General features: G+C 34.1%; 1 protein-coding gene across 1 annotated transcript in view; it reads right to left on the bottom strand.

Moving 5' to 3' along the window:
• Positions 1-1766: 1766 nt before the first annotated feature.
• LOC150083884 (uncharacterized) overlaps positions 1767-16100 on the bottom strand; it is a 43218-nt gene continuing 28884 nt past the window's right edge. Inside the window, exons 4-6 of the mRNA XM_090375525.1 lie at positions 15936-16016; positions 12145-12191; positions 1767-1908 (exon numbers count right to left, since the gene is read on the bottom strand). Of these exons, the coding sequence (XP_090231651.1) occupies positions 1767-1908; positions 12145-12191; positions 15936-16016 (270 nt within the window). The remainder of the gene's footprint in view (positions 1909-12144; positions 12192-15935; positions 16017-16100) is intronic.

Raw genomic sequence — 16100 nt, 5'->3', positions numbered from 1 at the left:
GACCACGTCAGGACTGAAACTTCTCGAGCACCCTCCCTACAGTCCAGACCTTGCTCCCTGTGACTTTGCACTGTTCCCGCATGTGAAAATGAAGCTAAAAGGGAGGCGGTTTTCCAGTGATGAGGACCTTCTACGGGCTTGGGACGAGTGTGCTTTACTCCCTAGTGAAACTTGGCAGAACTGGTTTAAAGATTGGTTTCGGAGGATGGAGAGGTGTATTGAATGTAGAGGAAATTACTTTGAAAAAATTAAATAAACAAAGCTGTATTGCAAAACTTTCCTAGTACCCTTTGTATATATATATATATATATAGATGCATATTATGCATAAATATAAATATATAGATTTGTTTGCAACATATAAATATATTGTAAATATTAAATAATAAGAAAATATATTGTAAATATTAAATAATAAGAAAAAAATATACTACATATACCCCCAAAGTTTAATTCTCCCCCGCCCCCGGTGCATGTACCCCAAAGTCTATATTCTTCCCCACAAAATGCTCTGGATTCAACACTACATGTTTCCAATTGGCAAATACATCATCCACCAGTGATTTTGGGTGCTGTAGTTTTGTTACAATGGCACAAACATCATAATTGACAATATGGAATCCTATGGCAACTCCCTGTTCATTAACATGCATACATCTAGCTTGACCATAATTTCTTTAAACCATCATCTCTCGTGCGAGCAGCTCAGGCATCCACAAAGAACAGATTTTTCTGTACCTCTTTGTTAATGATGGTCAAAACAGTTTCCTTTGACATTTTTTCAGTGTTTGCCACTTGTCTGGTAGTTATACACCTGTCATTTTGAATGAGCTGGTCACGGAGTTCTTCATTTTCACTGTGACAGACATCTTCTGACTCTTGGTTTGTCCTTTATGTCATAATCACTTTCCTGAAACTGTTGGAGCCACCTCTGGACAATTACTGCGATCAACTATCTGGTCCTCATAGACTGCTAAGCATTTTCGATGGATAGATGTGGCCAACTTATCTCCTAATTTGAACAGGAATTCTTAACATGGTTGCCAGAAACAGCTGTCACTTTATCCATCCATACCTTCAGATTTATAAACACTAGAAAAATTATATTAGATATATTAATGGGTAATTGGCAGTACAAGTGTAGATCATAAATCCCTTCATGTTATGTCCACCCAGTTAAGAGAAACAATGTAATGTCTTAAACTGTCACAGAAATTCAAACTTTAACAACCAAAATCTCTTTCTCTCTTCTTTGTATAACTCAATGATCACTCTCCATTTATGGTTCCTTTACTGCTTGCCCTATGATGCTATCTGGTTCATAGGTGATGGTTAGATCCAGAATATGCTTGCTCATACTAAAATACTGATATCAATAAATATTATTAATGGTATGTTTACCTTCCACTTGTTTCAGTCTATAAGGGACAAACTGAATAATAATATGAAAAATAATAAAGCATAAAATAGTTTGCAGCATGGCTTTTAAGTGAAAAAGATTGATTTGTGGAAGAAAAAATACAATCAGAATTTCAGAGTTTGTTATTACAGTAATTTCTTGAAATTCAATTATAATTATAATTTTCACTGAGTGGTGCTAGCTTCATTGAAAAATATATGTCTTTCTATTAAATTAATTTCTAAGTACATTCATTAAAGCTGCTGAGATTTCTTCTAATGGGCATATAAAAAAAAAAAAAAAAAAATTACACAAGAATCTGTACGTTCATTAAAATAAACTTTTATTTACATAGTCCATTGCTCATTTACAACTTAAAGAAACCTTTTCTTTTTCCAGCTTTTCTTTTTGCACCTTTAATTTCTCTTTGGCTAATAAATTGAACTCCACCCCTGTATTTTCCAATCTGGGAATCAAACCCTCTAACAGCATTTTTATCTCTTGAGTTCCTGAAAATATTATAATATATTCTATAAGGGACAAACTGAATAATAATAAGTCTTATATTGTACTTGTTCATGCTTGAAATATAAATTACAAGTCTCAATCTCAAACTATATTGAAAAAGGGTAACATAAATAGCAAACAAATTTTTGTGAAGGAAAATTTTTAACCTGTTTTCACCTACACAACAAAAAATGTCAAATTTTTAATTTAGACACCAAAGGAATATCTTTTCTTGAAAACAATCAGGTATCTAAGTGAAAAAAGAGTTACACAATGTGCTATCTGCATCTACATAGGTCATTTTTATACCTATGCAGGTACCCATTATTAAAGAAATTAATAATGTAAGAGAAATTCTGATACAAAAGAATTTAAAATTTTTGCAGAAAAACTTCCTCAAAGTGAAATTTAGCAGCAGTAGCAAAAGCACTAATCAACCATCCAGGCATTTCATTTTCACAAAATTAAAAAATATATATACAGCAGACTCTCGATTAACAGGGATCGGATTAACCGCGACACTTCAAGACACCAGATAAAAAAAAAATTCAAGTAATAACTAGAATAGGTATAAAGAGATATTTTGCAAGTCGTAAATAAGCAACAAGCGGCATTATAAGTCGTCATTGGGAGATTAGTGTACCTATTATCTTGCAATCCCCGCTGTCTTCACACCCACCGCTCAAAAAAAAAAATAAAAAATAAAAAAAGAATAAAAAGAGACCAAATGTTTAGTTTGTTTTAGTGCGTCGCGTCGATTGTTGTGTTCCGTTGCAGTGCAAAAGGACAAATTTTGTTTCGTTATTTATGTCAGGGATGTCGGAATTTTTTTGATAGTATTTTTTTTTTTTGTTTAGAAATCGCGTAAATGATGGGTAAACGCAAAAGAGTTACGTTTTCAGTTGAACAAAAACTTGAAATTATTCAAAAGTTTGAAAATGGTGCATCCGTAAAATCTCTAAGGAACCATTATAATAAGGATGTATCAAAATGGCCAAACATTAACAAGTATCGCGCAGAATTCAGCTTTGTCAATAATAATATAGTAGCAATATGTTATTAGTCATTCTCGAGTTATGTAAAACTTGAAGTAGTAAGAAGTCCTGGAACGCATCTCTTACATATGTCGGGGACTTTTGTATTTTTGGATTAACCGGGAAACCGATTATCTGGGATTTGTTTTTTACCCTCTATTCCGGAAAATTGAGAGTCTACTGTATATATATATATACAGATTACTGAAATTACGTATTAAAAAATTAATACAAATGCCCGTAGTATGGCAAAACTCTAGAGCGAAAATTTAACATAAACATGTTGTTTATGTTAAATTTTCGCTCTACAGTTTTGCCATACTACGGGCATTTGTATTTTACTGCCTCTAATGACTACTTTATGTTTATTTATTTTCTTATTTATCTATTTTATTTTTTAATATCATTACTTATATATATATATATACTTAACTTATTTATACATTTTTACTTTTTAAAATTATGGTACTACTTGGGAGTATCAGGTTTGTAGTGACCACAACCAACCTGCTAGTTATATATAAATCTAGCCCTGGTATGGACAGCCTTATATATAAATATATAACACAGATACATATAAAAACACAAAATTAATGTAAATTTAAAGAACATTAGAGACTTTTAGAGAAAGTTGGAGAATTAGAGAATACTGGAGAAATTGGAGAAAATTAGCGAAAGTTAGTGAAAATTAACATTCTCCCTCATGGCCATACATCTGCTACTTCCTCAGGGGCTTTGAGCAGACATATAGCCATACTAGAGGAATGTATTATACATACCCGTTTTCTGTAATCTCTATACCAGTTTTGCTAGGTTAACTTTAGGTAATTACTTGGTGAATAATTTGGAATAATGAGAGTATTTTTTTTTTTGATATACGTACTTAATTTTAAATAAACAGGGTGGTTACGTATATGACAGCAAACTGTGATAGGAGATTCAAAGCCCTACGGGTATGTATAAGATTAAAATATCTGATAAAATAACAGATAAAAGGGCTTTGAATCTCCTATCACAGTTTGCTGTCATATACATAACCACTCTGTTTATTTAAAATTAAGTACATATATTAAAAAAAAAAAAAAAAATACTCTCATTATTCCAAATTATTCACCAAGTAATTACCTAAAGTTAATCTAGCAAAACTGGTATAGAGATTACAGAAACGGGTATGTGTAATACAGTCCTCTAGTATGGCTATATGTCTGCTCAAAGCCTCTGAGGAAGTAACAGATGTATGGCCATGAGGAAGAATGTTAATTTTTCACTAACTTTCACTAATTTTCGCCAATTTCTCAGTATTCTCTAATTCTCCAACTTTCTCTAAAAGTCTCTAATGTTCTTTAAATTTACATTAATTTTGTGTTTTTATATGTATCTATGTTATATATTTATTTATAAGGCTATCCATACCAGGACTAGATTTATATGTAACTAGCAGGTTGGTTGGGGTCACTACAAACCTGGTGCTCCCAAGTAGTACCATAATTTTAAAAAGTAATAATGTATAAATAAGTTAAATACATATATAACCCATGCACGTATAATGTCTAATTGTCACAGTACAATAGCATTAACGTAGGAGCTAATACTTTTATGTATTAGCTCCTCATTTATGCTATACCCTCTTTTATGCTATTTAATATTTAAAACTGATTGTCATTATACATAATTCCAATATATATATATATATATATATATATATAATAATATAATATATAAAAGATTGTATTAAAGAGTAAAAACAGAAAACATCAGAGAGTTAAATAAACTGGATATGGCAAATGCACCGAAGCACGCAAAGCAGCAGCAACGGATGCAAATGTAAATATATGTATATTTCAGGTATAATATTTTTAATCTTCTACTTTTTATAATATTCACCCTTTTCTCTTAATTATATTTTCATTATAATACTGCGTAGGGACTACCTTGTCCATACTTTGTAAGAGATACCTTTTCGTTTTTTTTTTTTTTTTTTTTTTTTATATTTGTTTATTTACATTTATAAATTTTCTCTTGCATAACTATGGGCAAGTATGGAAACGCAGTCCGTTGATGCTATGTCAGGTGTAGTCCCCCGATGAAATACCTGATTTAGCATCAATATTTATTTTGCTGACATCAGATTTCATTATTTATTAATATTTCATATTTTATTCCCCGTTTCGGGGTTCTGTGTTTAGTAAATTTTTCCCGCCTTTATCTGATGTAGGCTATCGTAACTTTCTTTTAACGTTTTCATGTAATTTTTTAAGCTTTCCGGAGTTTCGAACTGCCATCTTTACTTTTATTTATCATATTAATTAAAATATACATATATATATATATAACCGATATTAAATATTAAATCAAAATTAATGCCAGTGGCAGTTCAGTTATACATTGAGCATCATGCGGAGGAATGTGCATTTTGCTGCCTCTAATGATAGCTTTATATTTATTTATTTTCTTAATTTTCGTATTATATTTTGTACCATTTTTTATTTTTTAATTACTTCATTATGCTAATATATATATATATATTTTTTTTTTTTTTTTTTTTGTGAAAATGGTAAAACTGCATTTTTACTTCAAAGTAATATAGAAAAATGAAAAATAAATTTCAAATTAAAGTTAAAAAAAAAAGAAGAAAAAAATCAGATTGCAGCCTTGTGCAAAAAAGCATTTACGTTCATGTCTCAAATGGCATTACAGAACGTCTTCCACACAGCACAGAAATCAGGCTGATTTTAGCATTTGTCATGATAACATTCCTCCAGCTATTTGTTTACACAAGATGTCAGGTCATTCTGCTATGTTTATTGCATAAATGCTCCTGTCATAATTTTAAAGTATGAATACGAATAACTATTTCAACCAAATATGAAAATGCTAAATAATTAATCCACACCTCAAAAAGTTAAAATAGTTTAAAACGTATGTTACATAAAAAAAAATCATCCTAGACATTGGTTTGGTTAAATTTATGGCTGTTTTAACTTTTTTATTAGCAAGTTAATAAGCACCATGTGTTGGTCCTAAGGATTTATTATTTATTTTTTTAATTTTTAAAATTTGTAAAAATCAAAACTTTGTACATGAATGCTTTTTTAAAATATTACACTGTCCTTACTTTTGCTTGCCTAACATTAGAGTGAAATCATTTCAAAAATCAAATTGGAATTTAAAATAAAAAAATCACAAAAGAATTTTAAAAAATGCAAAAGTATTAAAAAAAATAAATAAAAACCTAATTTTTTTTTTGTTATTTCTTTATTGATGTGTTACTGCCTTCTGCATCTATTAATGTATCACTGTTTCAATTTCATCAACTTCTGGACATGAATTTGAGAGAATTTCAGCTTTATTAAGCCAAAATTGGACTGACGGGTGTGATACCCTCCAACGATTTTAAAATCTATTTTCATGTTGCCATTTATACTATTATAAATTGTGTTTACAATTACTTAGAAATAATACAGTTTAGAGACTGTAGCATTTATTGGAAGATTTGTAACATAGTCATCAGAGCAAAGTTTCCGGCAGGTAAAACTAATAGTTTTATTTTTAAGTGTTTTATAAAGTTATAATCTTAGTAATTAATTAGATATGTTATAGAATATCTCAATAGCAAAGCTTAGTAATTAATTGACAAGGAGAAAACTATTTATTTTTCACTTCTGTTAATCAAAAAAAATTCAATGAATTTAAGAAAAAAAGCAAATGCTCCACACTGTGTATGTTAATTAGCTTGTTCCATTTGTTAAAGACTGAAATAATCCTGGTCTTTGTATTCAACAAGTGCAACTGTTATCAAATTTATCTTAATCATATTTAATTAAAGGCAGCTTAAAATATTTCTGTCATTTGCAGGCATAAAATAACTAACAGCAATTGTGTTACCAGAATAGTAAGTGACATTATCTGCTTTAAGAAGAAGGTATCAAATTTTTTTGATAAATGAGATAATTACAGCAGCCCTTCACTGAAAAAAAAAAAAGAAAAAAAAAAAAGAGGAGTTCTTTCCGTATTTATTGGAAGCATGAGCAACTGATGTAATAAGCAATTGTTAAGGAAAATAAAGTATTCAACAAACTGGGTATTACATATTCCAAGTGAAATTGCATTTATATGCTGCATATATATATATTACTCTGACAAATGTCTCTGGATTCTGTTAAATCCTCAAGCAGAAGGTAACTAGTAAAAACCATCAATCAAAAACAGAAAAATCTTTGTGAATTTTGTGTGAATTTCCAAGCCCTTATATGCATCATTAATTATTATATTTTCATTGGAGAAGTACAGCCACAAAAAATTCTTAAGGGCTCCATTTTGTAAAAAAGTGAACACCAGATTAATTTTCCATAGAGTTTTGTTTGCTTTGACTGAAAGTTGACCATAATGCAATCAGAGAAATTTTTTTTAGATAAGAAGACTGTTTGTTGTTTCAAAAAAATATTTTTTTTATCTTATGAAATATAGTCAGAATTACGAATAAATTCTTAAACTTTCCTATTTACAACTGTTTCTTGCGATTTTTCCCAAAAAATCTGATTGGTAAAATCTGTACACTAATGTGATGACTGATGTGAGTTTTTGTTATGATCGCTAGAGGATTAACATGTGGCAATGGTCTGATTTGCTGGTAGTACACTGATAAATGAGAACATTTATTAGTGGTGCTTTATCATAAAAGCACCACCAATAAATGGGAAGTTTTCCTTTGCAACATCATGGGAAGTTGCAAAGGAAAACCAGGAGCAACTGGCATGAATAAGTCACTCTGAGTGTGACATCATTGGACTGTGCAGAGTAGTTGTTTGTTTGTTATTTGGATTTTAGGAGCATTAGCAACTAAGGCCATATTGCTCCGGGGATAAGCGGTGGTCATTCCCTGACCTTTCCGCATCCTCCGTATTTGGTGATCACGGGCTCGAACCCCCGGTCTAATCAAGAAGCACGTGCTACGCACTGCTGCTCCTGCCCACCTGGCTACAGAGGTGCCCAGAGTAGTTGTGAAAATAGAATGACATAAAATAATTAGTCATCCAAGGTTTGCTATCCATGAAATTATTAAGAAATATACGAAAGGCATATTAAAAATAAACCACATCCTGAATACATAAGTGCTGCACGATCAGATATTAAGAGTAGGAGACCGGCGGAATTACTTAACAAGTACAGGTCACTGTTGAAAAAAAGCCGTGAATCAGGGTTGAATTTGGAAGTGTCTGCAATTCTGCCCAGACACGATAGGAGGGAGTATATGATGAGAGCCTTGTTGATCAATTCGGCCCTGGAAAGATTGTGCAAGGCTCAGGGGTAGAATTTTTTTCAGTCTGTGCTCGTTAACAGGAGAGACTGTTTCTACAGGGATGGGATAAACTTAAATAGAAAGGGTGCAAGAATATTTGCTGATGCTATCGAGGCAGTGTTAGGTGGGTCGGAAAACTGCTAGCTTGGGGGAATACAAGGACTAATAGATTAACAGTAGCCACTGGCAGAGGTGAAAGTGATTCTTGCACTGCTTCTATTGGAAGGAGCAGCAGCCTAGAAAACAAGATGCAGGGTATTTCAGAGACTGCTGGGAGTCATTGCGGTACAAGTAAACACATGAGTTGTGTTAGGGTAGCTAAGAATAGGAACAGGTGCATGTATACTTACGTATACACCAATGCTAGGAGTTTGGTAAATAAATTTAATGAATTTGAGCTATTGCTCAAAAAACATCAAAGGCAGATATTGTTGGGATATCAGTGATGTGGTTTCAGATATAAGGAATGCAGAACTGGAATTTGGAGAGTACAGTGTGTACAGGAAGGATAGACAGGACAGGAAGGGTGGAGGGGTTATGCTGTTAGTTAAGAAACACATAAAATCTAAGGAAGTGCATCCAATCGATGCAATGTTAAGTCTGTTTCGTGTGACATAAACACTGGGAAAGAAAAAAATGAGAGTAGGTGTGTGTTATAGGACTAATGAATCTGATGAGTATAATAAGAAACTATACAGGGAAATAGAGTGAGCTAGTAAATCAAAGAGTCTTATAATGGGGGATTTTAATTTCCCAGATATTGGCTGGAATTTGTGGGTTGGTAACTGACACATTAGCAAGGCTTTTGTGGATTTATTGGATGATTGTTTTCTATATCAGCATGTTCGGGAGGCAACTAGAGGGAGTAATACTCTTGATCTGATTATCTGTAGTGATTCTTCATGCATTAAGAATCTGCAGATAAAGGAACCACTAGGTGGCAGTGACCACAGTGTGCTGAAGTGGGATTTACTCAAAGAGGTAACTACCATCAGAGGTAAAGGGAAGGGCTTTTGCTTTCGTAAAGGCGACTACGGTGGTCTGAGACAGTATTTAAATTGTATACGGGGGGACCAACTGATGATGTTACCAATAGCAAATTCAAAATGGGAAGCATTCAAAGAATTTATCTTGGAAACTACTAGGCTTTACATACCAACTAAGAAATATTGTTTTCAAGGTTTAGGGCTAAATGGATGTCAGATGAACTAATAAGACATATGGGGCAAAGAAGAAAAATGCATGGGATACAAATAAATTAATGAGTGACATGGAAGCCTATGATAGATATAAGCTGGTCTGTAACCAAGTCACAAAGGAGATTAGGCGGGCAAAGGCAGATTATGAGAATTCTTTGGCAAAGGATGCAAAGAAAAACAACAAAGAGTTCTTTACCTATGTAAACTCTAGAAGGAAAGGGATGAATCAGATTGGTCCACTGGATATTGATGGTTCAACTGTTGATGATCCTGCTCAGGTGGCTAACAAACTAAATGAGTATTTTGCATCTATATTCACACATGAGCAGTTATTCAGTGAGGGGAATGCCAGAGGTGAATTAAACGCTGGCAGTGAGCTAGATGATTTTGTAATAACTGAGAGGAAAGTGGAAGAGAAATTGTTCAAGATAAACATAAAAAAGGCACCCAGGGTGGATGGGATCTATCCAGTTATATTAAAGGAGGCAGCAAAGGAAGTAAGCAAACCCTTAACCATAATTATGAGAGATTCTTTGGACTCAGGGAAGGCCCATGGACTGGAGATGTGCAAATGTGACCCCAATTCACAAAGGAAGATCAAAGGGCAACACTAGTAATTACAGACCTGTTAGTTTAACTTCCGCTCAGGAAAATTAATGAAGGCACTAGTTAAAGAAGAACTGCAGGATCATCTAGACAAGACTTCAGTTTATAGCTCGGACACAGCATGGTTTTGTGAAGGGAAAGTCTTGCCTGACCAATTTGATTGGATACTATGATGTGGTCACAAAGGAACTGGATGAAGGGAATAACTTTGATATTATATATTTGGATCTTAGAAAGGCTTTTGATACTGTTGCACATGGAAGACTGCTGAACAAATTGGAGCAGTATTGCATTGGAGACAAATTGCTGCTAGGGATAAAGGGATGGTTGAGTGGGAGGAAGACAGAGAGTGGTAATCAACAGACATTGCTCTTTGTGGACTAATGTTATTAGTTAAGTCCCTTAGGGTTTAGTGTTGGGTCCATTATTGTTTTCTGTATTTATAAATGATATTTATGATGGTATATCAGGCTTAATGTCCAAGTTTGCAGATGATACGAAGGTTGGCAGGGTTGTTAAGGACGCTAATGACAGTACGCTGCTGCAACAGGATCTACAGAAGTTGAGCAGATGGGCTGAGAGGTGGCAAATGAAGTTTAACATTGACAAATGTAAAGTACTACATATGGGAAGCAGTAACCCCAGAGTAACGTATCAACTCTGTGGTACTACACTGACAGTGGTAGAGAATGAAAAGGACCTGGGGATAATTGTGCAGGCAGATATGAAGTTTTCTGAGCAGTGCAGATGGGCTGCAAGAATAGTTAATGGTGTCTTGTCAATGATATACAGGAATTTTTCTAGCAGGGATAAGGTGATTATCCCCTTGTATAAGGCAATGGTCAGGCCACACCTTGAGTACTGTATACAGGTCTGGAGGCCTCATTTTAAGAAAGATGTAGAGCTGTTGGAACGAGTACAGAGAAGGGCAACAAGATTAGTGAATGGAACAATGGGTTGCTCTTATGAAGAAAGGCTTAAGTTTTGCAAATTACAGTGTCTGGAGACTAGACACCTGCAAGGTGATCTGATTGAGGTGAATAAAGCCTTGAATGGTTTGAGCATGCTCAATGCTGATGGGATACTTCCTCTTGCTCAGAATAATCACCTGAGAGGGCATAATTTCAAATTGAGGAAAGACAGATGTAAGAGAGATGTGCATTGCAGAAATTTGCCTTTAGGCAGAGAGTAGTTGGTTGGTGGAACAGACTTCCATTCCTTGTTGTGGAAGTTGATAGCCTAAATAAATTTAAGGTTGAGCTGGACAGGTATTTGGAATGAAAGGAGAGGTGAAATGGGTGCGTTTTTTTTTTTTTTTTATTTGGCTGATGTTGCATAAGCTTGCTTTCTTGCATCATATGTCTCTACTAATGCTAATGCTAATTCTAACAAGCAGAAGTCTGCCAGATAGCAATATAAATGTCAAGAGTAGATATGGTACCATTCTACAGATTGCTTATAAAAAACATTTAGACTCTGCAGAATGGTGCTTTTTAACATGTTGGGCATTTTGTGCCATAGGATGATGACTGCTGTATGAAGCTGCTTAATATTTGAATTCTATTTCCTACATATCAGAAATTTTTACATGGGCACTATGGAATTTTTGATAGTGATCTTTGGACATATTTCAACAGGACCAAATGTTGGACAAGCAGTTATGCAACAATTTCACTTATGCTATCCATGACATGAATCTGCCAAACATTTCAGGAATAAATAAGGGAGGCCGGTTGCTTAAAATTTGTGCCAAGGAAATCAAGGACATGAAACATCAACACATCATCTTCTTAAATTGTGCATAATTCTAACCTAACAGTTTGTTTTGGGGGGATGAATAGCCAGAATTCCTGGAGTAAAAATCATGCAGCTGTCATATGAGACCAACCAACTTGGTCACCTAGCTATTATACTTAGCTTGAGAAAAAATCCTGTGCCAATTAACACTATAAAAATCAATTAATTACCAAACAGATTGTTTTATGATAGAATTAATAAATTTTAATTGGAATTTTTGGTTCAGCACTTAGTTGAGTGTTTATCTGGAGACTCGTGGCAGGGTAGTGTATATATTTATGGTTGTAAGAAATATACTCTTACCTTTGTTTATTAGTGAGTGCTTTAACTTTCATTCCCATTCTTTTATTCTGAAAATATAACATATTTGAATCAGTTATTTTTATATCAATATTATCAAGTTTCACCAGCTTATACTAATTTTTAAATTTTAGTTTTATCCACATCAGTAATATGAACTACATATCACAAAAGGGTGTGTTTTGCAAAAAATTAAATAACTTTCTGGATAGTGATATTCTGAAATTTGATTTGACTATTGATTTTTAAAAAAAATATTGAAAGAATAATCATAAATCAGAATATTTTAAGTTTCCAAAATGTATATGATGTTGTTGTTATTTGGTTTTTAGGAGCATTAGCAACTAAGTCCATATTGCTCGGGGGGGGGGGGGTCGCGGTGGTCATTCCCTGACCTTTCCACATCTTTCGTATTTGGTGGCTCACGAGCTCGAACCCTGGTCTAATCAAGAAGAATGTGCTACGCACTAATGCTTCTGTCCACCTGGCTATGGAGGTGCCAAAATGTATATGAGGTTTGTTTGTTATTTGGTTTTTAGGAGCATTAGCAACTAAGGCCATATTGCTCCGGAATATGCGGTGGTCATTCCCTGACCTTTCCACATACTCCGTATTTGGTGGTGATGGGCTCGAACCCCGGTCTAATCAAGAAGCGTGTGCTACGCACTGCTGCTCCTTCCCACCTGGCTACAGAGGCGCCGTATATGAGGTGTGACAATAAAGTTCTTAGACTGGTGTAATAAAAAAAAACACAAAGTGAAAGAGTTTAAAAATGGTTTTATTTTTATTCAAAATAATCACCACCAGATTAAATGCACTTATTACACCTTTCTAAAAAGTTCCTGAAAAGAGTCAGAATAGGCATCCAAAGTGATGATCAGCTCGGTGGTTATGTTTTTTTTATGTCCTGGTGCCTCCGTAGCCAGGTAGGCAGGAGCAGCAGCGCGTAGCACATACTTCTTGATTAGACCGGGGGTTCAAGCCTGTGACCACCGCATATCCCTGGAGCAATATGGCTTTAGTTGCTAATGCTCCTAAAAACCAAAAATAAAAACAAATATCTTTATGTCCTCACCATCCTGAAATCTCATTCCTTGAAGGCATCTTTCACCTTGGGAAAAAGGAAGCAGACCATTGGTGCTAGATCAGGAAAGTAGGGTGAACGGTTGATCTGTACATTGCCATATTTAATCAGGAATGTCTTCACAACAAGGGCACTGTCATCCAACAAGAACCAGCTGAATCAAAATTGTGGCCTTACCCAGGAAATGTGCTTCAATAGCCTGTGAAGCACCCGTACATAGAATGATGCATTGACTCTACTCTGCTCCTTCCCTTTGGGTACAAATTCCTTGTGAATTATAACATCTGTTGAAAAACATGATCAGGATTGTCTTAATTCTCAACTTCTGTAAGCAAAATTTTTTGGGCCTTGGTAATGATTTTCAAGTCCACTGCTGCTCTGACATTTTGTCTCTGGTTGGTACCAAAACACCCAACACTCATCTCCAGTGACAACAGTAGAGAAAATTTGAACCGTTTTGACAAGTCTGGATGAAGTCTTTGCACAATAACATTCTTTGTTGCTTCTGCTCATCCATGAGGCTGTGGGGCACAAATTTTGTATAGACTTTCCTTTTCCCAAAATCTTCATGCAGAATTTAACGAATCATCTTCTTATTCATATCCATATTCTTATTGGTCGTCATTCTGAAGGTCAAATGACAATCTCTTACCACAATTTCCCAAACTTTCGTACCTCTGCCCTCATTTCAAGAGGTTGACGAATGCCCAATCCTTGGGTCATCACAAGCATCCTGATGTCAGCATCTCTGACCAGCTTATATACCATTCACAAAATTGGTATGGTTTACCTTTCATCACCATAAACAGTTTTTAACATTCCATACATTTCTGTTGCAGATTTTCCTAGTTTAAAGCAAAATTTGATATTCGTTCATTGCTCCATTGCAAAATCATGTCACAGAATGTTAATGCTACTAATGAAACTGGTTGTTACTTGCAACCTGTCAGACTACTGAACAACCTCTGTACCACCATCTGTTGGAGGAAGTTTGAACTACAACATACAACTTCTGTTTATTTTCAAACTCATCAACTATGACGGCAGCAGCAGCAATCTGGGAACTTCATTGCCACACCTGGTTACTTGATTAACTAAAAAGAGGTAGCTTTAACTTTCCTGCTCTCACAACTAACACATTTTAGTCGGTGCCTCCGTAGCCAGGTGGGCAGGAGCAGCAGTGCATAGCACATGCTTCTTGATTAGACCGGGGTTCGAGTCCATGACCACCAAATACGGAGGATGCGGAAAGGTCAGGGAATGACCACCGCATATCCCCAGAGCAATATGGCCTTAGTTGCTAATGCTCCTAAAAACCAAATAACAAACAAACAACATTTTAGCCCTGTTTAGAACCTTATCAGGAAAGGCAGGAAGATCAACCTTTTCTCTTAAATCTGCTGAATATCACTAGCAGAGAGATTTAGGTTGAAGGGAGAAAACTGCTTGGTGTATAACTAATAACTGTATAAGTCAGTTGTTTTGGGGATTTTTTGATAATCAAATACTTTGGTCACAGTGCTCCATTTCATATAGATTATTATAAAGGGTGTTTGCAAATTACACTGATAAAATTATAAGGTTCTCAGTATCAAAACAAGTTAAGAAAGTTCATATAAATGTGTATCCAGAAATGCTTCCTTCCTGAGTTACAGACCTTTTTATGTATTTGAAAAGTGATGATGAAAATGCTTTTAATAGGTATTGGGAGACCATCATGCTCTAAGGTACAAGGAAGAGTGAATATAATCAGTTCTCTTCAATACAATTTTTAAAGTGTCATTTTAGGGATCACAAAATCTGCTCCAAGTGGCAACTCAAACTGCATTGACATGACATGACACTGACTGGTACACACTTTTGGAAATCCCTAACACATTTTCAAAATGAATTACAAGCCCCTTGAATTCCACAGGTTTTTCATACATCAGGGTCTTAAGTCATTCCCATAAAAATAATAAAGTGGATTCAGATCAGAAACTGTCTACAATGGTACAGGACCACCATTCCCAATACATCTTTTTTGGTATATCATAGTGTTACATACTGCCACCATGCTAAAATGGAGGCGGGGAGCCATGCTGGAACAACATATTCCAGCAGTCTCTTTCATCAGGCAGGTTTTGATCAATTTTTTTAACTGTTTATACTCATCACTTTTCAAATACATAAAACAGGTAGTAACTAGGAAAAGAAGCATTTCCAGACAAGTTTATATAAACTTTTCAGTTGTTTTCATAAGTAGATATCAAAGATTTCAATGATAATTTCATTGGTGCAATTCAGAAACATCCTGTATATTATGTCAATACAATTTCATAGGCTGATATGCATGTTATGTGAGTTGAAAAACCCAAAATTACTACTTCCACCTGATAATAGCTACCTATAGCCTCAATTTAAGAGGCTTTTAAGAATTCTCTCAATCTAAGCTATAATGCAATTGTTACATTTTAAATCTAAGCTATTGTTACAATGCTGATATTCATAGTTGTTAAAGCAGTTAAATATTTTGTTTATAATTATAAATTGACACTATACTTAACAAAATTTTGTTAAATATTGAGTCGCTTTATAATTATTTGGTCTATCTTGTGTATTAAGTTGAATTCAGTTGAGTGAATTCAGCTTAATACATAAAACAGTCAAATGAATTTAGTTATTAAAAAAAAAACTTCTTTTAAAAAATATTAGAATGGAATTTACTCACCGATTCTTCTTGTTTTCTTATACACTCCTTCCTTTTTTCTTCTATAAGCTCTTTATAATTTACATATTTATTCTTTGGAGGCTGATACAGATAAATCAAATATCAGATTAACCAAATGTATAATTATATACACAAAACATGAGTATTCAAAGTTTTCAGAAATAG

This window comes from Mastigoproctus giganteus, chromosome 6, assembly GCF_048544385.1.
Source record: "Mastigoproctus giganteus isolate SK-2022 chromosome 6, ASM4854438v1, whole genome shotgun sequence".
Taxonomy (NCBI): domain Eukaryota; kingdom Metazoa; phylum Arthropoda; class Arachnida; order Uropygi; family Thelyphonidae; genus Mastigoproctus; species Mastigoproctus giganteus.
Note: the sequence above shows the minus strand (reverse complement) of the source record. Positions and strands in the feature narration are given on the sequence as shown.